The following is a 25,684-nucleotide window of genomic DNA, read 5'->3' as shown; positions in this document are numbered from 1 at the left end:
AGTGTGCGTATGTGTGTTGTGTGGGTGTGGAGTCTCTGTTTACACTGTGTACTGTGTGTTGCCGCTCTCGGTCATGTGAGGTCAGGACCAAACCTTGGACTCCACCAAATTTGCTGTAGTTACTATTTAACTTCCAACAAAATTGCCATTATTTTAACTTTTTTAAAATAATTTATTTATTCATATATTGCTTTTTAGAAGAATCACTAGACATAATCACTAGTGGGAAATACATCCTGGACAGAGCAATATTTCCATCACAAGACACTAAACACTTACTTACCTATTTACTTACTCAAAGTAGCGAATCCAACTTTATGTGCCTTTTTTGTATAAACGTTAATGTATAAACTAAACTTCCCAAATTTGACAATAAAACATATTCAGATCTTGACAATTAGATTTATACATGTGGATATTTGTGCTAAGAAGGGTCTATTTTCAGCCTGCAAACTGCTGGAGTACATTTCTAACTCCAAGTAGCAGCAGCACCTGGTGACCCACATGTCCATGTTCTCACGGTGTTGGCGAAACCAAAAGCCTTTAGTCTAACAGAGTGTAGCATTAGTATGGACATTAGTAAGTGCTGGCAGTAAGTCATCATCTTCACCAGCAGTGCAAACAAACAGCTTTTTGGTCATTTTATAATCAACACTGTTTGTACAAGGTGAACACTGGGGTTAAGTTATGCACTCCTCTGGCAAGGAATGCACTTCATTACTAATTGATAGAGCACAAAATATCAAAGGTGAATATTTCACTCAGTTCAGCAACTCATAAGCAATAAAGAAGTGTAAACATTAACAGTGAACATGACCATGTCATGGATGCTTCATTTTTCTTCCAATCTAATATGTATAATAATGGATTGAACTGAGCAGTACGCCGTCTCTGTTCCTACTGAACTTAACATTAAAACCACCTTGTTTCTACACTCACTGTCCATTTTATCAGCTCCACTTACCATATAGAAGCACTTTGTAGTTCTACGATTACTCACTGTAGTCCATCTGTTTCTCTGCATACTTTTTTAGCCTGCTTTTGTGTGTGTTGTGCTGGTGTAAGTGTATCAGACACAGCAGCGCTGCTGGAGTTTTTAAATACCGTGTCCACTTACTGTCCACTCTATTAGACACTTCTTCCTAGTTGGTCCACCTTGTAGATGTAAAGTCAGAGCCGATCGCTCATCTATTGCTGCTGTTTGAGTCGGTCATCTTCTAGACCTTCATCATTTGTCACAGGACACTGCCCACGGGACGCTGTTGGCTGGGTATTTTTGGTTGGTGGACTATTCTCAGTCCAGCAGTGACAGTGAGGTGTTTAAAAACTCCATCAGCATTGCTGTGTCTGATCCACTCATACCAGCACAACACACACTAACCCACCACCACCCTGTCAGTGTCACTGCAGTGCTGAGAGTGATCCACCACCCAAATAATACCTGCTCTGTAGCGGTCATGGGAGAGTCCTGACCATTGAAAAACAGCACGAAAGGGGGCTAACAAAGCATGCAAAGAAAGAGATGGACTACAGTCAGTAATTGTAGAACTACAAAGTGCTTTTATATGGTAAGTTAAGCCGATAAAATGGACAGTGAGTGTAGAAACAAGGAGGTGGTTTTAATGTTATGGATGATCGGTGTATTAAGAAAATTTAGAAGCACGTTCTGATTGAATTCATTCGAATGGAGCAGCGAAGGAAAGTTCAGACTTTAGGAACCCACCTGCACATATCAGGCACAGCCAATCACAGTGGTGTAGACACCCGGCTGGTCAATAGGCTAGCTTAATAGACCACTACGCCACCCGAGCACCAAAATACTACCATTTCATTTACTAAAAGACAAAAATTCCAGCACCAACTAGCTTTGTATTAAGAAAATTGGCTCTTAAGTTACTTTATCAATCAAATGACCAGATTGATTAATCATTATTGTCACAGGGCACAATTTTTTTTTATCCAACATGTACAATCAAAACAACTAAAGCCTAGTGACTTTCAAGCTTTTTTTACTTTACATTGTCACATGTTCAATGCCTTGTCTATTTTTTTACTACCACACATAACTGGTGATCAAATTACAATACAAACTGATTTATTTGATTTATATGCTAGATTTTAGGTGAACTGATTGTAATTACAACTGTATGATCTTTCTGTATAGGCATTAACACTGTATAAAAGGCTTCTCATTCTGCCATGTGTTTTATATTTCAATGTGACCTTGCCACTAGTCGGTCAAGTAATGTCCAGTTAGTTTCTGTTGAATGTTTTAAGGCAACCACCACTGGACTCTGGAAACGTTCTCCTGAGTGATCACCTATGCTTAACATTATGGCAATCTGATGCATAAATATAAATGTGATGTCTAATTGTCCAAATACTTTTGGCTTTGTAGTAATTTGGATTAATAGGTATACTGTACTATACTGTTAAACCACTGTAGTGTCACCTGCTGAGATACACACAGCATTATCATTCTGCTATCACAGTGACCTCAATAACTATTGACAGTACTGACCTTGAAGCTTTCACACACACACACACACACACACACACACACACACACACACACACACACAGTAGGCACATGTTCTTTGCTCTGTTTGGTCTCCCATTTGTACGCCACGTACTCCACGCAACAGTATGTTCTCTCATCTATGGGTCTGTCTCTGCTCCCCTCCCCCTGCTGCAGCACCTCCTGTCATTATGAACCCAGTTCTGTCTGAGATGTGTGATAAAGAGGTCATTGTTGTTTATGCTGCTGTACTTCAGCCTCAAGATGTGAATTTTTCTCTTTTTCTGTGTTCTGCTTCATCCTTCTCCGATTTCTCCATTTTTGTACCTGCACAAACTGTACCTGAAGCTTTATATGTAAAGTGGTTGTTGAACTGAGCAGACTGGGCTCTTCAAACTGGAACCCTACCACTATAATGCTGCCCACACTGCAACACGTGTATATCCACCTGCAGGGCATCACACTATTACTCATTTACCCACTCGTTCACATGCCACTTTGCCTTCTGATGGTTCTGGGAGGTAAAAGCAAGTTATTTAGTACATGCTAAACTAGATGATCCTGTGCAGCACCTACACTACCTGCTGCATCATTAAATCATTTTATTTTCCACCCAGAATTGCATAAACAAATCTTAATGGTTAAATGCTGTAAATAAAGTACCAGCAAATTTATAATGCTGTTGAGAATCAGCATAATCTTTCTCCATTAGAAACTTGGGGTCTATTGTTTAATAATTGGGGTCTTAGTTTAGACATCCATCTAAAGTTATTAAAGCTGATGTCATTTCTAGCCAATGATATATTTCTAGAACTGGTGGTTAATGATTGAGAAATGTAGCTAATTAGAATTGGCCTTTTTGAGGAGAAAACATTAAATTAAGCAGCAGTGAAAGGATTTTCTGAAAGAGTTGACGTGTGTGGAATCAGTGTGGCGTTTTTTGTTTTTTTTTCAATTAATATAATATCTACAGCAGACAAAAAGAATGTACAATTTTCTTTACAAACAGTGATCACGGTTGAGGAAGAAAAAACATTTCCAGGACCCCTGATACTGTGTGGCACCCACAGTACCAGCTACAGAACTAGTAAAGTCTATGTATAAAAAAACATATGTAATTAAAAAATAGGAATTTAAAGAGCACTGATGTACCTTTGGGAGTACATGTACATTGTTGGTTACATTTTGAGGATGAGGATTATACATTTTAACATTTTATCTGACAGTATAATAGGCACATTGTCATGCAAAAACATATTATTAAAATAGCCTGTAATCAGTATGAATACCATGGTGGCACAGCTGGCGGAGTGGGTGCTGTCTGTTTGGAATGTTCTGTCATGGGTCCAATGTCCATGGGTTTTTTCTGGGTACTCATGTTTCCTCCTATCTCCCAAAAACATGCAAAATTTGGAAATGCTCTTAGTGGGCGCATGTGTATATTGTGGGTGAGTGTGTGTATTGGTGCCTTGTCCAGGGTGATTTCCCGCTTGTCTTGTGCCCTGATCAAAATAAAGTGTTTAACCAGGCTCTGTTTGAGTATAATATACATCAACCCCTTGACTAAAGTTCTCAGGCTATAATCACAGGCTTAACCGCACTAGTAAGAACATCACAACAATTACCAGTGCATAATTAGGATGTTTAACCTTGTATAACTCTTTGTATTACAGGTAGATTGGATAGAAGTTGGGTTGTAGTGTTTGCAAAGTGAACTGAATCAGCGGACTGTGTTTTCCCTGCAAACACAGTATCATAAAATGTTAGCCACTGCACGAAAGCCAGTTCGTCATGTTTTCATAAGTGAGCAGTAAAGATCTGTGCCATTGTTTCCTAAGGAGACGTGTGGTCTCGCTTATCTTTACAGATTTGCCGCTTTGATGCCCGGTTTTACAGCTTGCCACTGTACATAAAGTATTACTGAACTCTGACCCAGTTTGCCACTGACCTTTTCAAAGCAACGCCAACAAGATAAATTGTTAATACAACGTAGTCAAATGCAAAGCTTAAACATGGTGAAGACACTGATTCTTGGTTTAATAAACCTATACTGGTGCATTCTACTTCAAATTAGAACCATTGCATTGTAAGCAAAATACAGCATGGTGGCTAGTAAGCTGTGAAACATTGAGACCGAGTTTGCATTTTAGCTAGCAATCACACATTTACTAATCCTGGAATCCATTGTAGTTGCTTGTTGATGGTCAAGGACTTTGCTCAAGGGTTCAACAGTGGCAACCTGACAGAGGTAAGGCTTGAACCAACAACCAACTGACTACTAGTTGAGTACCTTAACTGCATGTTTTCTAGTTATTTTCACCTTATTTGCAATAGTAAGATCAAATTAACATTACCCATCACAAATGTAAACATGTGTCAGACTGCAATGCTCAGGTCATGTGATCTTGCTTTCATTGTTGCTGGATTCTGGTAACATCCAGCCTGAGGAGTGCATTGGGGAACGCGATCAGGTGGTTTAGCATTACTGTGCGCTGAGTCACCCCTCAAATTGATGCCCATACCCCTGCCAAGGTGCAGGGCTTTGTTTATGTAAGTGTGCAACAGGAGCAGGTAACTTAAGTGTGGAGTGAGCTCAGCTCAGCTCAGGAGGTGATACAGACTGACCAACATGTGCAGCCTATCAACTCACCAATGCCCAGTGACATCACATCAAAGAAGTTCATGGTAATCAGATTATTTTGGTTCCAGCAAGCATGGTTTTAGCATATAGTGTACTGCCCCACCGGCACTGTGTTCTGGTTTTGCTCCAGCATCCATTTTTCTTAGCATTTCACTGAATTAAAGAGTTTCATTATGTAATGTTGGGTAAGGGAGGTTTATGCAGTAATGGTGGATGCTGAGCTCTGCATGACTCAGTGATTGCTGAGCCAGGTGGTGACAGGTGATGCTACTGAATGACCCACAATCCTCTCTGCTTTCTTACAATTGAATATTTAAACTGCTGTTGATCCACACAGAGAGTGAAGACATGCAAGGTCCACACATTATCCACAAGAGGTGAGCAATATAGCAAAGTAACAGCATAGACATTAAAGTAACACAAGACTTTAAATACATTAAATCAATCATGATGTTTAGTTTCAAAGGTAAAATTAAAGACTTACAAAATATCAATAGTTCTACATACAGTAGCACTGTTTGTGTATCAGTCATATTTAAAAAATGATCAGAAGTTTTGGTTTTACCACAGTGGTTTAAATCGGCTACATTTCATACATATAATGTTGCAAACCAATAATACTGTACATAAAGCAGAATACAGACATGAATCTAATGTAATGAATCTTTGTGGCCTCCTAATTCCTCATTAGTGATTCTGACTGACTATAGCTGGTGCTTATTTCTGCCCATATAAACAGGGCTAGCTTGACTGCACCCATTAGATTCAGCATACCATATAACTTTAGCAATGGTGAAGACTTTTGAGAGTGCCTTGGACAAAGAAGCGAAACAATTGGATCCTCAACCAAATCAAACCTAACCTCTTACATGAAGCCCAGATAAGCAAACTGAAGCACTTTTATTTTGGACTTATTATGAGGAGAACCAATTCATTGTGCTTGGAAGAGCTGAAGGTAAAAAAGGACCAGTAAGAAGCACTCACTGTCCACACTATTAGACACTCCTACCTAGTTGGCCCATTTTGTAGACATAAAGTCAGAGACGATCGCTCATCTATTGCTGCTGTTTGAGTTGGTCATCTTCTAAACCTTCATCAGTGGTCACAGGACGCTGTTGGCTGGATATTTTTGGTTGGTGGACTTTTCTCAGTCCAGCAGTGACAGTGAGGTGTTTAAAAACTCCATCAGCATTTCCGTGTCTTATCCACTCATACCAGCACAACACACACTAACACACCACCACCATGTCAGTGTCACTGCAGTGCTGAGAATGATCCACCACCTAAATAATACCTGCTCTGTAGTGGTTCTGTGGGGGTCCTGACCATTGAAGAACCGGGTGAAAGCAGGCTGAAAAAGTATGTAGAGAAATAGATGGACTACAGTCAGTAATTGTAGAACTACAAAGTGCTTCTATATGGTAATTGGAGCTGATAAAATGGACAGTGTGTGTAGAAACAAGGAGGTGGTTTTAATGTTATGGCTGATCGGTGTATAATAAAATAGTTTTTTACCAAATTTTTTAAGTAATGTATTTGTTAATCTTTATAGTAAGCACTATATTTATAGTGTACTGGTGCTTATTGTTAAAACAAGCCAGGTATACGTCAGGTATACCACAGGGTATGACAATGACACTGCATTCCACTCACACAGTAATACCCATGGACAGTTTAGAGAAGCCATCCTCCCGCTAACATGTTTTGGGAACTAGTCCACACTTGGCCATGAAGAAAAAAATAACTGGAACTATTAATTGTGATTGTGTTTGCCTCTGGTCACTGTCTTAGACTGTCTTCCCATCTACCAAAACATGCGGAAGGTGAATTATCTTGCTTAAATCACTCCTAGGTGTGAGTGAGTGAATGTCTGAGGTGCCCAGTGTTTCCAGGTGGCACTAGACCCACTGCAGCCCTGACCAAAATAAACTGATTGGTAAAAAAAAAAAAAAAATGAATGTATTTTGACCACCCGTGTAATGGATAACCAGTACCAGTAAGGCAGAGTAAGATGAAGAAGAATTTGGGTGCTGGGAAGAGGCTGCAGGGCTTGGATTTGTGCTGTCTTACCTTGGTGGTTGTGCCAAGTGCGGCTGTAGTTTGAAGAGGATATCTGAGCTCTAAGCACCTGGATAATGAGCAGAAGTGTAATTCTATCTACTGACAGTCTAACAGCCCCCCATCTCATACAAATAATGGCAATGCATACAAGCGTCTGGTTTCTAAAAGGAACTGCAAGTGAAATGAGATGCATACAGTAGGTATAGAAAGCCAGGGCTGTTGTTGTGGTCAAAGACTTAGGTCCAGAATGTGTATAATTAACCATGAATAAAGTTGCTAGACTGCTGAAATGGTACTAATGGACTAAAAGAGCCATTTTTGCTGACTGACTGACTGACTGACTGAGAATTTATTTCAACTGCTTTGTCAAACATGTTTTGTCAGTGTTGTTTGATACTGCTTGGGCACCAAGATTTTTGGTAGGTCATCATAGTATTTATCAGTCTCCTTCTCACCGGCTGTGTCATATTTAATGTTAGTTTAACACTTAGTAACTATATATGTATAGTTACACGCAATTAGTCATAATCATCAATCCTGTAAAAATGTCATTCTGCTTTTAGCGGTATTAACACAACACATACAAAAGTAAACGATTGCGCTATACTGTAATTCTTATTTCAGTGAGGGCATTTAGCAGATGCTTTTATCCAAGCAATAAAGGGTTATGGTCCTCCAAATGTGGCAAATTTGCGGTGGCAAGGCTTCAGTCAGCAACTTTCTGATCAATAAAGTGGTACTTTAACTGTTGAGCTCACAATGCCCATCCCAGACTGGTTTTCCACCCAAATTATTTTAAAGGTTAAAAGCATTTTCTAAATTAAATGAGAATAATTCTGTAGTTTTTAGACCCCACATTAAAATGTTTGGGAAACTTACCCAAGTACTTGCATAATATGTGATATTAGAGCATGATTATCTATCAAATTCAGATTTAAGCTGTGTTATTAACATTAAAAATATTCATTGGGGTCCTGATGCCTCTGAATGCCCATGTATGCCATAGAATGTTTTCACAAACACCCAGTAGAGCAATGCAGTAAGAGAAAAACCCCATGCACTTAGCATCTAGCACTCTTGTTTCCTTCCCCCACCCGAACACATACACTTACAAACACACTGTACTCTATACTGCTGTCTCCTCTCTGCTAGCTCTCCAACATCTGCAACTCCTAACAAGTAGCTCAAAGCACCAAAAATAACACTGTGAGGTCCAGAGCAGCATCCCTACAGCAGAGGAGACACTGGGTAAAGAGGATGCAGAGAAATGCCTGGTTCTTTCCTCTGACACTACAAATCATCCTAGAGATGTTCCTGTCTCCACCTGCTTTTCCACCTTAACAGCACCCAGAAATGGGCCAAGAAAAGCTACACTCAAATGAAGCTGTGTTTACATCAAGCACTGACACAGATTACCATAATCAGGGGATAAAAGACAATACTCAATACTCGCTCAGGTGCAATAGTGATCTAATGCACTAGGCCACTACAATGAAGACCCGGGTTAAGGTTACCTCCTTAATAACCAAGGGACAAAGCAAATGCCCCCCTGCCTGTTTAAGACACACCAAAGTATTTTAGTATGAGGCATTAATATAAAACCTTGCAAAAACTTAAAGAAGTACTCACTGTTACTGGACTTCAGGTCCCGATGGATCACAGGCACAAAGGTCTGGTTGTGCAGGTAGTCCATGCCTGTAGCAATCTGCACTGCCCAGTTAACCAGTACCCTTGGAGGAACCTTCTTCCCTGCCAGTGCTCGATTTAGTGCCCCACCCCTGGCGTACTCCATCACCAAGCAGAGGTTGGGTTCCTTGAGGCAGACACCCTTCAGGGCAATGATGTTGGGATGCCTGAGCATCCAGAAAAGTCGGGCCTCTTGCCTTACACTCTCCGCCGTATCGCTAATGTCCTCATCTGGGTCCTGGCGGGCCGCTTTGACAGCCACCTCCTCATCCCTCCATACACCTTTATACACCTTCCCAAAGCCTCCTGCTCCAATCACCTCATCCAAGTACAGCTCCGAGAAGTCGATCTCTAATGGACCACCTACCAGCACACCTCCAGGGGGTAGAGTGGTATCGCTCCGAGTCACATAGTTGCTTGGGAAGATACCCACTTTGTCCTTGATCTTTCCAGTCCACCATCCTTCATCTCCGGAAACCTTAGAGTCCTTTGAAAGCACCTCCAGAAGGTCACCACGCCTCAGGGTGAGCTCCTCCTCTGCCGCTGCTTCATAGTCAAACACAGCTGTCCAGTAAGTGTTGGATGCTCCGTGATGCTGGTGGATTTGGGAATCAGGTGAGTTAACCAGAGGGGAGATAGTGCTCGAGTTCCAGCTGCTGCCATTCTCTGTATGAGTAAGACAGGAAGTCTGATTTGTGTTTGTGGAGGAAGCTGGTGACCCACACGAACCTCCACATCCAGTGCAGGGTAGTGGGGCAGCATTGCCTCCACCCCCACTACCCATACCACTCAGTCTTGAATACGGGTCCATTTCTGAGCCCGCTAGTCAGCGGTGTGGGAGCTGAGGGAGAACCTCGGTCAACTCATGCGCAAAATCCATGCAGAAAACATTAACTAAATTCAGGCTTTAACCCAGGGACTTTTATAAGCTTGTGCTGTAGTTTTGTTTGTATAGTACTTTTTGTCAGAGTAAAGTAAAGGCACTTTGAGGGTGTCTTAAGACATTGTCCATGCTCATATGTCTTATTTGGGATTAAAGAGATTAAAATAAATAATGTCCAACAGTGGTCTTAATGTTATACCTCAGTTTGTAAAAGTGCAAATTACAATACAGTGGTTTGGATTTATTCAGCACCATTGGAAAATAGGCTGTTGGTTCTTCTACAGATAAAATCTTTGTATATATAAGAGACTTGACAGTCTTACAGATTTATAGTACTTGATTGTGTCTATGTTTCTATGTTTCCATACAACATGCTAGTGGTGGACTTGATGGGTTGGTTGCATGGATTGGTTGGTTGGGACACCGAGAGTCTGAGCCCCACAACTGTCGAGCTGAGACTACTGGGCTTTTCAGCAAAACCTTTAACCTTCAATTGATTGGATTGTATTCTGTCTTAACTGTAAGTCTCTTAGGGATAAAAGCATCTCCCAAATGTAAATTGTACATGAATTAAATGATAATTAAACCTGATATTACTTACTTGGACATATAATCTTGTACCTCACACTGGGCACTCAAAGTAATCCCCAGGGTTCTATCCCAGAAATTAAGCAGTCCAATGAAGTCCAATGAAGATGGGTCAGATCCACAATCTAAAATAAATGTACATATGAGCCTGATCATTAAATGGAAAGTCTGTAATTTCTAAGAAGGATAACGCTATAGACCTTCCCTTTCATGTTTCCTTCAAAGCCACACCCCCAAAAAACATATGTTTAGAATGCCACCTTGTGCTGATTGGTTGAAATTTGCCTGGCACCTATGTTTACATACCTTAGGGCAACACAGAGGACAGGATTTTTAGGAACAAATATTTCAGCCCACAGAATGTAAGAACTTCACGAAATATCAAAAACAAAGAAACAAACAAATAAAAACGGTTTATGAATAAATACACTGACCTGTCCTGTAATTCATTTACCTGTGTAGTATATATGAACTGGCAACAGGTCCATAATGAAGCCATGCAATCATCATGGCCCAGCACCCACTGTACCCAACTTGTTAATCTTGCATAGGATTAAAATGCATAGATGCATGTATACCCAGATACCCAGATACCCTGCTGCTGCTGCTGCTGCTGCTGCAATGGTACGATTGTCGCAGTAATTTCTAAAGGAAATATAATAACGCAGTCGTACATACAGGTGCGCCGACAGGCCTGATACAGAATATAGTCGCTGCGATATATTATAACGTTACAAGTACCGATGAAATATGATAAGAGCCCGTGATTAGATCCAGTAAAACAGCTCGCTAAATTCCTTCATTATCTCAGTAATAATAATAATAATAATAATAATAATAACAATAATAATAATAATAGCGACTGTCTTATTTTAAATGTACTCCACAAATGACCTCCTTATCCTAAAATCCATATAATGCCTGGTTTCTGATCCATATATTCCCATGAATAGTTGCTTAGATCCTTCACAGTCCATCATCATCATTATCATGATCCTGGCAGCACCTCGGGCGTGACATTTCAGCTCTCTCATTTCCATCCGCACATCTAAACAGCGCCAGGTTCCTCTCGGTTAGTGCGCCAATGTCAAAGAATCCGAATTGATTTCTTTATTCATTTCTCCTTCTGTCAAACGCTCGGGGTTTATTCCGTCTCCATGGATCGGACTGACAGATCAGGCTGACTTTGTATCCAGATACACCGGTTGAAGCAGGAGGGGGTGGATAACACAAGTGCATTGTGGGTATTGTAGTTGTTTGGTTCCAAACGCACTCCAAATGAGCGCAAAGGGAAATGCAGGACTCTTTTATTTTACACACCAGGACTATTAAGTTTAAAAATATTACAAAATACTTAAAGTCGCATTTGTTCTTTCATTTATTTTTTATTTTATTTATTCATTATTTTATTATTTCTTATTTATTAAGTCTTTTATCCCGACCAGGGTCGCGGCTGGTCCAATGCCAGGTTCGACGAGGCCCTGCATGAAAACAAAATGAAAAGTCATTATTATTATTATTATTGTTATTATTATTATTATTATTATTATTATTATTATTATTATTATGTATCTCAGTATTAAATAAAAATGCCATCATTAAAAAAATATATATATTAGATTAGGCACCATTAAGAAATTTAATTGTCTCTGTTTTGTTGTTTAAATATTTGTGCAAATATATTGTGATAAATATTTTTCTAAATTTATTCCTGGTAAATGATGGATGGTATGCAACTATTTTATTCAAAATGATTAATACCTTATAATTACTGAGAAAATAATTGTCCTTAATTGCTTACCACTATTTCTTAATTTATTTAATTGTGTTGTTTTTTATTTATTAATAAATGTAACATAGCTGAATTAGGTCTAAAAAGAAAAATGAATTTTACAAGTTATAGACACAGCCTTAACTGATATAAACAAATATAATAGTATAATACTATATATAAATATAATGTATTTATTTTGCAGCATTAGAAAAAAAAATTTAAGTGCCAACCGCTGGACATTTTGCCAAGAATAATGAGAATATAAAGGGCTTAACAGACACAATATTTCAAATGTGTTTTACATTATGTGACCAAAATGGGTAAAAATATCACCAAAATCCACAAATGGATTTGGTCCTTTGTTATTATACATATGTGGTAATTATTAACTGGTTGGTACATGTTATTGATAAATTATGATTTACATAATTATTGTCACATTTTTCTTTTGGCAACGTTGCAGTTTAGGGTTTTTACTAAACCGTGATTAATCTGTTACTGCAACCTGACAATCCATATGCATAGAGCAGATGATCAAACTTTAAGCTATTGATATCCCAGCTTTTATTTCATTAGTAAAACGTACTGTATGCTTTGGTATTGATTGTCTTATTTAGAGTTTTGTTTTTGTTACTGAACTGGTCAAATGTCAAAAGCACTGAATTAGGTAACATGCACTCTAGTGTTGATCAGGAGCAGGAAGTTAAACATCAGTGAATTAAAGAACAAGTATTTTCATGTTTGCTCTTGTGGAGAGCAGCTTATCTGTATTAGATTACTATTACTATCAGGTACCTGATAAATATTTACTTAAGCATCCTTGTAAATATAATTCACTTTAAATGACTAATTAAAACAAGATTACTCACAGCTACAGGAAAACAGAACATCATTTAGTGTCAGAATAAAATACTGTACAGGTACAGCTAATATAAATGTACAATCAACTGTTCAACTCCAGCTTTCATCAACCTAACATCCATCTACTATTTCTGTAGAACATCTGTAGAAGTCTTTTTCCTTTCTAAGCAATTAAAATGTGTTAACATTTTTATCTGGAGCATTTAGAAAAAAGTTGGAAAACTTATTATTCACTGATTGTTTATTTTAATTCAAATGAAAACTAATAATAAAACATTAAAATAATTAAACATGTTTGGAAAAAGGCTACAATAGTCTTAAATATTCATGTAGCAAGAATACACAGTGAAAGTTGAAGGTTTGTGACCACTAATGTACATAATGTACATTATTTTATTATTATTCTTCTTACAGTCATTATATGCAAAATAGAAGCGGTCACAGACGTTTGGTTTCCACTGTCTGTACGAAATTTAAAACATATGAACACAAGATATTTTATTTAATTTCTATTGTTTTTCATAAAAGTTATATATATATATATGGGCCTACATACTGAAATTAACTGTGAATCAACAGTTTTATGCCTTTATAAACAGCCAGATAAAGTTTTCATGTTCTAATGTGTACCTCTATCATGTAACTTATTTGAAAAGTGTAATTAATTTTTCCTTTACTAAAATCCTACACAAATGATTGTTTAGGGGGCTTAAAAAAGAAACAAAAAAAGAAGTAAATTTGAAGTTTTTGTCTATTTTAAAGCTACTGTGGAATAAACAGCTATAACGTCACTGGCACTAGTGTCACAAACAATAGCTGTTACACCCATGATTATAACATTTTAGAATAAGGGTTTTTAAATGTCAACACAAATAACAATAAAATGAAGGAGACAGTCCCTAATTATTACATATATTTTTATTTATGCATTTTCTCCCCGTTTTCTCCCTTTTAGCGCGTCCAATTGCCCGATTGCATCATGCTGCCTCTCCACCAATGCCAATCCCTGCTCTGATTGAGGAGAACAAAGCTAACCCACGCCCCCTCCGACAAGTGGGCAGCGACGAGTGCAGTACAGCTTAGCACTGTGTATGGAGAGACACACCCTGAAAGCACTCTTTTCTCATCTCTGTGCAGGCACCATCAATCAGCCAGCAGAGGTCGTAATTGCACCAGTCATGAGAGAGAGTCCCCATCTGGCTTAGTCCCGCCCATATCTGAACAACAGGCCAATCGTTGTTCATGTGGCTGCTCAGCCTAGCCGGCAGGCAGAGCTGAGCGTGTGTTTTTACCGCTGCGCCACCTGAGCGGCGTCCCGAATTATTTAACAGTTCTAATTATGTAAAGAATTCAGAGAAAAATATAGTACTGTTTATTAAAAACCCTAAATATTGTTAATACAAATGTGCAAGATATGTGTGGATGTTTGTACCATTAAAACTTAATAAAAGTCATAAATATGCACCACCACGTTCAGATAATCAGCATTTCAATATTTTAAACTTAAATTTACTTCAAACTTAAATGATCATATAAGAATATAAGTCTCAATTTAAAGTACAAGTCACAATAACAAAACCTTTAAACACACTTAATCTAAAATTCAACCAATGTCGTTTAAAAACTATAATGTATATAAAATCATAGTGGAAAGCATGCAGTCATTGCTAGATACTTTATTAACGATGTCAGGTGAAATCTTGTACACCCTTTGTATGAAAAGCGCCATAACACTAAAAGCTCAGCTAACACTGCCATCTTGTGACACTACAGAGCCATTTTGGTACCTGTGGGTGCCAGTTTTATTCCTGTACAGTCCATCAGTCCTGCCCTCCAGTCCACCTTCAGCCTTCCATACTGGCTTTCTCCAGAGTGATCCAGTGTGTGGACATTAAGCTGCTCAGGAAGAGGCTGTATATGATGGAATTGTGAAGGAAACAGTGTTTTCTTAAACCAAATCCTCTCCACTAACCTTTGTCCAGCAGTTAAATGACTGGTGGGAATAGTGGGTAGGGTGCAGGACAGGTTACCCTGGACAGGTGTGGGTGGGGGATCCTGGCGTACTATCCTACTGGCATTTGGGGAGCGGAAACCATATTGAGAGATAAGGTGGTAGAGGTTCTCCCTCCAGTTGTGCTGTCCTTGGCCTTTGATGGGCTCCCAATAGTTGAGCTCAGGTTGGTGAGAGATAGTGGGGGGCATGTGAACCAACCCTTCTGGTTTGGGCAGCAATAATGGGCAATAGGTTAGACGTTTGGTCTTGATCTTCTTGTAAAGATCTACTAGGGTTGAGTCACTGAGGCTCAGGTATGACGCACCTGACTTGGACAAAATGGCTTTCCTCTTTGGAAAAGAGATATTGAACTTCCTGTATTTCTTCCTGATATGCTGGGTGGGTTTGAGGTGCTCACTGGGGGACATGTCTGATTTATTGACTTTAACAGGGGCTTGAGATGGCTGAGCAGGGACGTGTCTCTTAAGGGCAGGAATATCAGATGGAGTAATCCCTTTAATATTTGAATAACTCTGCATCTGAGCTGACATGTCATCATACTGAGGAGTGGGATGCCCATTGGACACAGGCACGGTCACTTCTCTTGTAGTTTTGGGGCAAACTGCTGGGATGTTCTGCTGTAGCTGAAGGTCTTCGGTAAGATGGTCATCTAATTGTTTAAAGAGTTTCTTTCTAGAATGTAGGAGTAGGATGGCATTAATCAAAACATAAAGAAAGTGGGATCTTCGATACACACACTTGCATACATTACTATGGGTCAATCTTTGGATTTCATTTATTTCTGCTACTCTCCTTTTCTATGACAGAATACATGCAATACATACTTTTTTGTCCAAATAAACTTCATTCAGTCATTCATTATCTGTTTTACCACCACTTTATCCTGGTCAGGGTCGTGGTGGGTGCAATTCACTGGGCGGAAAATAGGAAACACCCTGGACAGGTCGCCAGTCCATCACAGGGCAAACTTTCTCTCTCTCTCTCTCTCTCTCATATACTGTATATACACACACACACACACAGTCACACCTAGGGCACTTTTGTATCTCCGATTAGCCTGACTGCATGTTTTAAGACAGCGAGGAGGAAACTGGAGCATCCGGGGGAAACCCACACAGACACGTGCTAGATTAGTTTGTTTGTTTGTTTATTAGGATTTTAACGTCATGTTTTACAAATGTGGTTACTATCAAAACAGGAACAGTAGTTACTCATTACACAAGGTTCATATCAGTTCACAAGGTTATATTGAACTCAGTCATGGACAATTTTGTATCTCCAGTTCATCTCACTTGCATGTCTTTGGACTGTGGGAGGAAACCGGAGCACCCGGAGTTAACCCACGCGGACACGGGGAAAACATGCAAACTCCACACAGTAAGGTCCCGGACTGCCCCACCTGGGGATCAATCCCAGGACCTTCTTGCTGTGAGGCGACAGTGCTACCCACTTAGCCACCGTGCCGCCCCCGTGCTAGATTAGAAGTTATATCATTTAACTTTGTAGCATGGTCTCCTGCATGTATCAGACAACCCAAGCTGTCACCTTATTGTGACAGGAAGTGTCATTTAAATATAAAAAATTGAACATAAAAATATAAAAAATAAATTGTGCCACTAATGCTAAACATGCAACATTTTTACTTATTTTTCAATATGTTAAATTCAGCAAACAAACAGTAATTAAGCGTTAAAATGTGCAGACTTTGTTTGCTATAGAGGGAATGATTACATTCTTTACTATCTACAAAACGTGAAATTTAACCAGGGCTATCCAAACGTTGCATAAAACTGTAACGCTTTTGTAGGCTGCATCAGTGGTCTAAACATATCTTGACGTTCAGTAGAGTTGGGAACAAGGTAATGTTAAATTTCTAGATCTTACCTAGTAGAAACCTCCTTGCTGCATAGATGATCCAGCAGCTTGTCTTTATACTTGATGCTGTAGACCTGCGCTAGGACGTCACGTGCCATCTGATGCAAATCATGCTCTTTATCAATTAGCACCTCAGCTATTACAGCCATGTCTTTTTCCTTTAAGAGTTTTAGCTGAAACAGGATCTTCAGTGCTCTCAGGCGCTTCCAGTGTGGATTTCCTTTCTGCATGTTTTGAAGCAGAGTCAGACTAAGCATCTCTTTGGTTTCTGGTGGAATTTCGTAGGTTTGATAAAGGCTACATAATGCCGTGGTACAGTTGTCATAAACGTCTGGATCCATGGAATCCATGGTCAGTGTCAAGGAACTCACGACAGGGTTTAATTCAACAGCCTTAGGTTTCTTTACCAGCCACGGGCTTTCAGCTATTATTTGCAGCAAAGTTTTGTGACTGTTTACATCTTTTTCTATATGAAGCTCAGTAACAGACTCAATCTGAGCAGGCTGTTTCAACAATAATGCTGGCTTTAAGATCCTTTGCGCTTGGTCTTTGGGAACAATCTTGACAGTTTCAGATATGTGTGCATCTTCCAAGAGACCATACGTCTCCTGTAGAATTTTGGGCTTACCCACTTCAAGCTTTGATTTCTCTGGTTCTTGGTTTTGTCCCCAGTTTCTAATTACAGAGTTAGGGATGTAACCATCAGGGGCAACCGGCCAACCAGAGGGCTCCTGCCTTAAAATTATTGGTTCTAATGAGGTTTCAACCTTGTTCCAAACATCATTTGTTGTGTCTGGCTCTTTTGATTCTTCTGCTATTTGAATCTTCTCGTCTAGCTTAGATTTGACTTGTGGCCTGTATGGCTGAGAACCTAAAAATGTAAACGCAAGGTAAACTTGCTTACAACTTATAAAATTATATTTAACACTAAGATTTAAACTCACCTTGGTCTTCTTTATTTGTTAAAATGTTGGGTTGGTTAGAAGCCTCTATGAGAATTTCCATGTGTGACAACTGCATATTCGTTTCTGGTTCCAGAGCTTCAACTTCTGGTTCTGTTGTCTTTATTTCTGAGGATTTTGTTTCTACAGGCTTTAGCAACATCCTCGACACCAAATCTAAGTCATAGTAACCAAAAGATTGCTGCAAAAATGGAAGGGGATCTTCTAGAAGGTCATCAGCTTGGTTATGAGCCGGCATCTGCTTTAGCATACAAATTGGAAGATATTTTACAGCAAAAATAATAAAAATACTGTCGTTGAAGCAGGCAAGTAGATCCCCACGTGTGTTAGCGAAGCACACCTGGCTTACAGGAGCACCCAGTTTGATCACAACAAGCAGGATCCCATGAGTGTCCCACACTTCCACAATTCCTGCTGGACCTGAAATTACAACTAGGCCCAGAGATGCACAGTAATCCATGCAAGATATGGGAGTAGATGAAATTCTTTCTAACTGTAAACAGTTTCCATCCAAAAGGGAGTACAATAGAAGGTTATGTCCCTGAGATACTGCAAAAATGAGACCCGGGGTCAGCTGTGTTAGGATCATACTTGTGCTGCAGTATATATGGGTGGTACAGGTCAGCTTGATTTGTTTTTCTCCAGCTTTCACCACCCAAACACTCAGCTTCCTGTCAGCTCCATAGCAGCAAAGCTGGGGGTTTTCACCAGGTATACTGCTGATTTGTAAAACTGCATCAGAATGGGCATTTGGTACCTGGCAGTGAAACCTGCTTGGAGAAAGGAGTTGCAGCTTTCCACTACAATGACCACTGAAGACCAGATAGGGTCGAGGTTTGGTGTCAGCCCAGCCTTCTCCACACAACATAACTGCCTCCAAACACATAACACTTTCATCTTCCTCCTTGTTCCGACGGGTACACAGGATCTGCTTAACTGGTGATGGACAACGGGTCATGTCAAGCACCAAGACCTCTGATGTACCATTTGAGACAAATAGCTCCTCTTGGCTTGGGTTGTAGGCAAAGTCCAGTGCCTGTTTTAGAAACAGGAATGGCCAGGAAAAGACGAGCATTTCCCCACTAACAGGTGAGAGGAGAACTAGGCTACTCTGAGATATGGCCAGAAGTCGAGCCCAACCAAACCCACATTCAACTCTTCGCAGATGCTGCATGCTACAGAAGCTTTCATAAAAGAGTTGATAAATGCTCTGTAGCTTCCATACAGAAACTGAAGATGGTGAATGGCACAAAACCTGGTATTCCCCAATTGGCCACAAGGTGCGTACCCCACTAGGATCATCTACAAGTAACTTAAACAGCAATTGTCCAGAGGAATTCCACTCTTTCACCCATCCATCAGCAGATGATGTCAGTATGGTTCGTTTATTTGGGCGAATCACTATTGATGAAACTGAGCAAAAGTGTGCTTGAAACTCCTGTAGCAGAGTTCTTGATCCCTGACTCCAGATCTGAACACAGCCTGAAATGTCTCCAGTAAACAGATATTGCTGTACCCAGTCAGAAGCGACACAGTGCAGAATTGCCCGGCCATGACCTTTAAATATCCTCAATTCCTTCTTGCTTCTTATGTCAAAGCTTTTAATACTATGATCACAGAGAGCATAAAGAGTCGAGGTCTGCTGAACCGTAATCAGTGCATTGACGGTAGAGTCACGATCCAGTGAACAGCAGTTCCAGTCCAGTACCCTAGTGACCCCAAGCTGGACCTCTGGAGTTGTCCAGAAACCCCAAAATGTTATCATGCCCATACTTCCAGTCAACACCTCTTCTGTCTGATTAGAGTAGTGCATACAGAACACAGAACTGAGCAGGTTGGCATTATACTGAAGGGTCATGCCTTGTGCTGGCTCGGAGAATACACGCAGCAAGAGATCACTGCAGGCACTGACAAATACTTTCTGACTAGGAATGAAGAGAAGATGGTGAATCTTGTAGTCATTGTTCAAGGCGATGCTCTTGTTAAGGCATAGTTTTCCTTTTGAATTCTCAGTCCAGACTTTCATCTTAAAAGGGGAAATAATAGGACGTGAATTAATGAAAAAAAGGAAGGACAGAAGAGTCTTGTACAATAGTATTGCAACACATCATGAAAAACTCTAGTTACAGCTTTTACACAGACGTAAATCTTTTGAAGAACTAAACAAATCCAAAAGTCTTCCAAATGACAACTGCACGAGTTTCTGTGTTTTGTCTGGTCAACTTCAGTAAGTTCCAGTAAATGTAGCATGGCTAATGTTGTTTCACATGGTTAATTATCCTATATGAAGTAAATACCTATGAGTTAAAACTGGTACTTTACGGGGCCACTCAGGTGGCGCAGCGGTAAAAACACACGCTGGAACCAGAGCTGGGATCTCGAATACATTGTATCAAATCTCAGCTCTGCCTGCCGGCTAAGACTGAGCGGCCCCATGAACAACGATTGGCCTGTTGTTCAGATATGGGCAGGACTAAGCCGGATGGGGTCTCTCTCCTATGACTGGTGCAATTACGACCTCTGCTGGCTAATTGATGGCGCCTGCACAGAGATGAGAAAAGAGTGCTTTCAGGGTGTGTCCTCTCCGTACACAACGCTGAGCTGCACTGCACTGCACTCGTCAAAGTGCAGATGATAAAATGCATACGGCATGCTGCCCACGTGTCGGAGGGGGCATGGGTTAGCTTTGTTCTCCTCAATCAGAGCAGGGATCGCCATTGGTGGAAGCACGACGCAATCTGGCAATTGGACACACTAAAAGGGAGAAAATGCATAAACAAACAAAAAATTATATATATATTATATTATATATTATATTATATATATATATATATATAAATGGTACTTTACAGGACCACTGGTTTTCTTTAAGAACAACGCACCAATAAACCAAAATTCGTACACATTTTCCCCAGTAGTCCTCTAAATCTAGTCATATCTGCTGAACCTTCACTCCTGAATGAAGAGAGCCGTGACTAACACATGCCCTCTTCGACACGTGTGGAATATTCGATTGCTTCTTTTCACCGGCATGAGGCGGTTTCATATGGAGATCTGTATTAAGTACAGAGTTACTTACTGATCTCCATTATCCCTGTGTTACTGTGCAGGTGCCATTAATCAGCCAGCATAAGTCATAATTGCAGCAGTTATGAGGATTGTATTGTCTGTATAGGCGCCTGGCCTTGTGGGTTTGAGATGTCAGCTATGTGCTAGCGTGTTTTACTGCTGTACCCCTCGAGTGCCCTACATACTAGATTAATGTAAATACAAACTATTGCTAAGTATGCTCTACATATTGTAGCTCAGTTTATGCTCAGCTGGAGTTACTAATAACACTCCTGAGACCATGGCCCAGAAACTAAATTCAGAAATAGTTTCTGTGATAAACATATACCTAATACCTAATGAGAGACAATAAGTAATTAAGCAAAACATCTGTGTTTTTTTTACCTGATGCTGGGTCATCTTGTAGCCCCACTGGAAAGTCACCACAGTAGTGCCACTTTGCTCACTAAATACACTTAGGCATTGGATATAGTTCGGGCAACATGAGTAGCGGAACTGACTGTGAGGTGCTGCGTCTAAACACATCATCATCTTCTGAGAATGCTCTCTGTTTTTCTCCTCCTGTTTCTAGCACAGAATATTTTGTAATAACAGAGAAAGCATTGACATTTTAAGATAAATCATATATTTACATGCCCAGCTTACCATGTACATTTTACACCATTAAAATTATGATGTGAAAAACATTTATGAATCCCAAATGTCCTTCCATTATTGCAAAATAGAAGCTACATGTAAAAATTAGTTTTCATTTGTCACAGATATGACTAGATTTAAATATTAATTCAAAATCAGAGCCATTGGATCAGATTTGCTAAAAGTTTTTCATACTCTTAGTGTCACTTCATGTCACATTATGTCATACATCATCAACAAATGGTCTGTGAAAATGCCACGTTGTGTCACTGCTTAAATTTGTATTAACTTTGCTGCAGATTTGATTAATAAGCATGCTAGCCCAATACCACTAAGATATAGGGTGTGTTCGAAAACCTAGGGAGCTCTCTACAGTACATAGACAGCATTTTACGTCATCCTACGCGCGTTCCAGAGAAGGAGGCTGTTCGAAATCCTAGATAACTTAATATGCTCAATAGTGAGGCATCTTAAAATTTCAACGCTATTTTGATTCAAGAACAAGGGAGCAATCCCAGCATTCAGTGCGGCACAAATTTTTTTCTTACAGAAAAATAAAAAAGATGGCGGATGGTGCGGAGAAACGAACTGAGTTATTTTCAAACGTAAATAAATTAATTTAATTTGTATAAACTTGCACAAGTGTTTTTATTTGCAAATTCGGGCTTGTCACCAAATTTAACCGTTTTTGGTACACAGAGGAAGATGTTAGTTGACATGCTAGGGCGTTGTGCCACCCCATCCCATTGGTTTGAATGGCATGAGGCTAACTGTGTGAGCTTAGTAAGCGAATCGCTGTCTAAGTAGCACGTTCGAATAACCTGTCTTATAAGTCAATGACATATTAGAATCTTCTCTACTGAGGCAGCTGCCTATGTAGGCAGTAAGACAGCAAGGCAGCTCACTAGGTTTTCGAACATACCCATTGGTTCAAATCTCAGCCGTCTACACCGCCATCACAGACATGATTGTCCAACACTTCCATTAGTCTAGGGACAGTGGGACAGTGGTAGCCTAGTGGGTAGAGCTTTGGGCTATCAACCGGAAGATTGGCGGTTCAAATCCAGGCTCTGCTATGCAGCCACTGTTGGGTCCTTGAGCAAGGCCCTTAACCCTGTCTTCTCCAGGGGTGCCGTACAATGGATGACCATGCGCTCTGACCCCAACTTCCAAACAAGCTGGGATATGCGAAGAAAGAATTTCATTGTACTGTACAACTGTATATGTATATTTGACAAATAAATTATATCTTCTTTATCTATCTAAGTGCAGGTCCCAAGACAGTATAAAAATAACCGAATAAATGAATGAACTTACTTACATACATTAAATATAACTTTTACATTGCCATTTCTTCTGATACTGCGTTTTGAAATTTAATATTTCAAATATAATTAAAAAGCTTAATGTTTACCTTAATGGCTTGAGTGATCTGTGGCAGTACTTGTTTCCATTCTGGGACTATTCTCCTATTTAAGGACATTTTCACCTTCTAGCTGATCATAAGACAATCTACCTACATATAGAAATATTTTCTGACATTATACATGTTAATGAATCTGATTAAAATGTATATAACACTGATTTTGTTTACGTTTGAAATACTCCAGTTATTATTTTACGATTTGCACTTACAGTTTAGAGGAACTTGCTATTGCTACAGATACCACCAGGGTGCGCTCTATCACCAAAAACATTAAGAGACCGCACTTGCTGAACAGTTTAATACAGCAAAACATGATCAATGCAGCAGCTGTTAACACATCTGTCTGCAGAGAGCAGTGATAGGGGAATGATTTTGTATCGATTTAATCAAAAGATCGCTGTTTATCTCATCAGCATAGGTTTCCTTCGAGTACTCTGATTTAAGTGCTCGAAGTATTTTGCCCCGGCCCACCTCAGTCCTGACCATGCTGAAGCAGTTAATAAATGAACTGTGATGATGATGTATGTTGTGTTTGGTGGTTCCGTTGGTAGATTGCCTTTCACATAGCAACGTGGGGATGATGGCTTTATTATACCTCAGGGAGCAGTACTTCTTATGGTCTCTGCATGGGTCACCTTGGTGTACATTCATTTTGTTACACTTTCAAAAAACATGCAGAAGGAAAACTGCCAACTTTAAATTGCCTCTAGGTGTGAATGTCAAGTTGTTAATGTATGGTGTATTGCCCACTTTCCAGTGTGCTTTTCTGCATAGTGTCTAGCATTTTAGTGGTACTGGACCTCAATCCTAAATAGAATGAAGAGGCTACTGAAAATGAATGAATGAATGAATATTACTTTTCCTGCAGTACATAAAACTGGTTTTGCATTGATTTACCTTAAGTGTTAACATGAAGCACATGACTACAACGAGAAAATAAGTGTATATTTGACAATGAATGCGTATATACTGTAGGTATACTCAGTGAAGGTATACTTTATTTGTCATATATACATATACAGTTGTACAGTACAATGAAATTCTTTCTTCGCATATCTCAGCTTGTTTGGAAGCTGGGGTCAGAGCGCAGGGTCAGCCATCATACGGCGCCCCTGGAGCAGATAGGGTTAAGGGCCTTGCTCAAGGACCCAACAGTGGCTGCATAGCAGAGCCTGGATTTGAACCGCCAATCTTCCGGTTGATAGCCCAAAGCTCTACCCACTAGGCTACCACTGTCCCCAAATACATATACATATATAATACATTTGGCAGACACCTTTATCCAAAGCGACTTACAATTCTGACAACATACGGAATAAACAATTTAGGGTTAAGGGCCTTGCTCAGGGGCCCAACAGTGACTTGGCGATGGTGGAGCTTGAACCAGTAACCTCCTGATTGCTAGTTCAGTACCTTGACCACTGAGCTACAACTGCACAATATGTTCTAGTGGTGACTTCAATCAGGTACTGGCCATTTGCTCAAAAGGTCATTAGTCTAAGCCCTATCACTGCCATTTTGCCACTGTTGGGCCCCTGATCAAGGCCCTTAAACCTCAATTGCTTGCCTTGTTTTTGGTAAACTGTAAGTCACTTTGAAAAACGTGTATGCTAAAACAGATGTCCAAAATCATGCAACAGACAGTAGCTGTGGAATACTATTTGCCTTACATACTATCTAATTCGTGTTCAGTGCTGAATTTGGTGAGAATCGAACCCAGCTCATCAGGACCCATGTTACTGCGCCACCCTGGTTTTATACAGTAGTTAGCTGTATTATGATGCTGGTTTAGGGGCCTTGGTGGTTAAGGTACTGGACTAGTAAGCAGAAGGTTGCCGGTTCAAGCCCCGCCACCACCAAGTTGCCACTGTTGGGTCCCTGAGCAAGGCCCTTAACCCTCAATTGCTCGTCGTGTTCCGCTCATTGTGTAAGTCGCTTTGGATAAAAGCGTCTGCTAAATGCTGTAAATGAAAATGTAAATTAAGCGCACAGGTACGCGCATTGTACTGACGGTGCTACTGTGTCCCGTTGCGCATGCGCAGTGATGCAGCGTGCCTGCGGGTGCGCGCGTGCGGTTTCGGTTAGCTGGGCTGGGAGAGACGACAGGAATACTAAGAGGAACAGTCCGATTACCCGCCGCTGAAAAAGCCGTTTACACGCTGGATTGTGGATCTTACTGAAGCGAATTCGTGACTCCGGATGAAACTCAGTCAGTTTGTGGATGTATGAGCGGATTGTGGAAGGTGAGAGACGCGTTTAAGCACGGCTTGAGTTTGAACTGTTCAGGTAACTAATGCTGAGTGACCGAGCGTCAATCCAGAGAGCAGCTCTACCGGGTACAGTTAGCTCTGCTGCTAATCTACCAGTGTGTGCTGAATTCATTCAGTAGACTGGATATTGAGGTTCCTATAGTCTCCATAGCGGACATTTGTACTGGATAGGGTGTGAATATTTTATATGCGGACTAACACACTTGTAGATGGACTAACTACTCAGCCATTGGGATTCAGCTGGAACCTGGCTGTAGACTGGCTGTTCACTATTTCCGTTCGTTTTTACAAATACACAAGTGGTAATTGGCTGATTGTAGTAGTAGTATCCACAGAATTCAACTTTACTTCAGGGTTTAAATGTTTGGTGTTGTTTAATTCGTATTTAAGAATTCGTCAGAAGCACGGTTCTTTCCTGGA

At 40.1% G+C, this 25,684-nt stretch overlaps 2 protein-coding genes across 3 annotated transcripts in view; both read right to left on the bottom strand.

The window, feature by feature from the left end:
- Positions 1-11,558, bottom strand: part of map3k10 (mitogen-activated protein kinase kinase kinase 10) — a 31,674-nt gene extending 20,116 nt beyond the window's left edge. The window contains exons 1-3 of one of the 2 annotated variants that reach the window (XM_063005132.1): positions 10,812-11,558; positions 10,391-10,683; positions 8,850-9,747 (exon numbers count right to left, since the gene is read on the bottom strand). In XM_063005132.1, coding sequence (XP_062861202.1) covers positions 8,850-9,717 — 868 coding nt within the window. In that variant the 5' untranslated portion in view covers positions 9,718-9,747; positions 10,391-10,683; positions 10,812-11,558. The remainder of the gene's footprint in view (positions 1-8,849; positions 9,748-10,390; positions 10,684-10,811) is intronic. The other variant, XM_063005133.1, reaches the window with a different exon arrangement.
- A 193-nt stretch (positions 11,559-11,751) lies between these two features.
- LOC134323587 (WD repeat-containing protein 87-like) lies at positions 11,752-19,045 on the bottom strand. The gene is made up of 4 exons (XM_063005134.1): positions 17,846-19,045; positions 16,911-17,772; positions 14,800-15,698; positions 11,752-11,858 (listed from the first exon to the last, which is right to left on the bottom strand). Exons 1-4 carry the CDS (start codon positions 19,035-19,037, stop codon positions 11,794-11,796), a joined length of 3,018 nt encoding a protein of 1,005 aa, XP_062861204.1. The 5' UTR covers positions 19,038-19,045; the 3' UTR covers positions 11,752-11,793.
- Positions 19,046-25,684: the final 6,639 nt, after the last annotated feature.

Source organism: Trichomycterus rosablanca, chromosome 11, assembly GCF_030014385.1.
Source record: "Trichomycterus rosablanca isolate fTriRos1 chromosome 11, fTriRos1.hap1, whole genome shotgun sequence".
Classification (NCBI taxonomy): domain Eukaryota; kingdom Metazoa; phylum Chordata; class Actinopteri; order Siluriformes; family Trichomycteridae; genus Trichomycterus; species Trichomycterus rosablanca.
The sequence above is the reverse complement of the archived record's forward strand: the minus strand, read 5'-3'. Positions and strand labels throughout refer to the sequence as shown.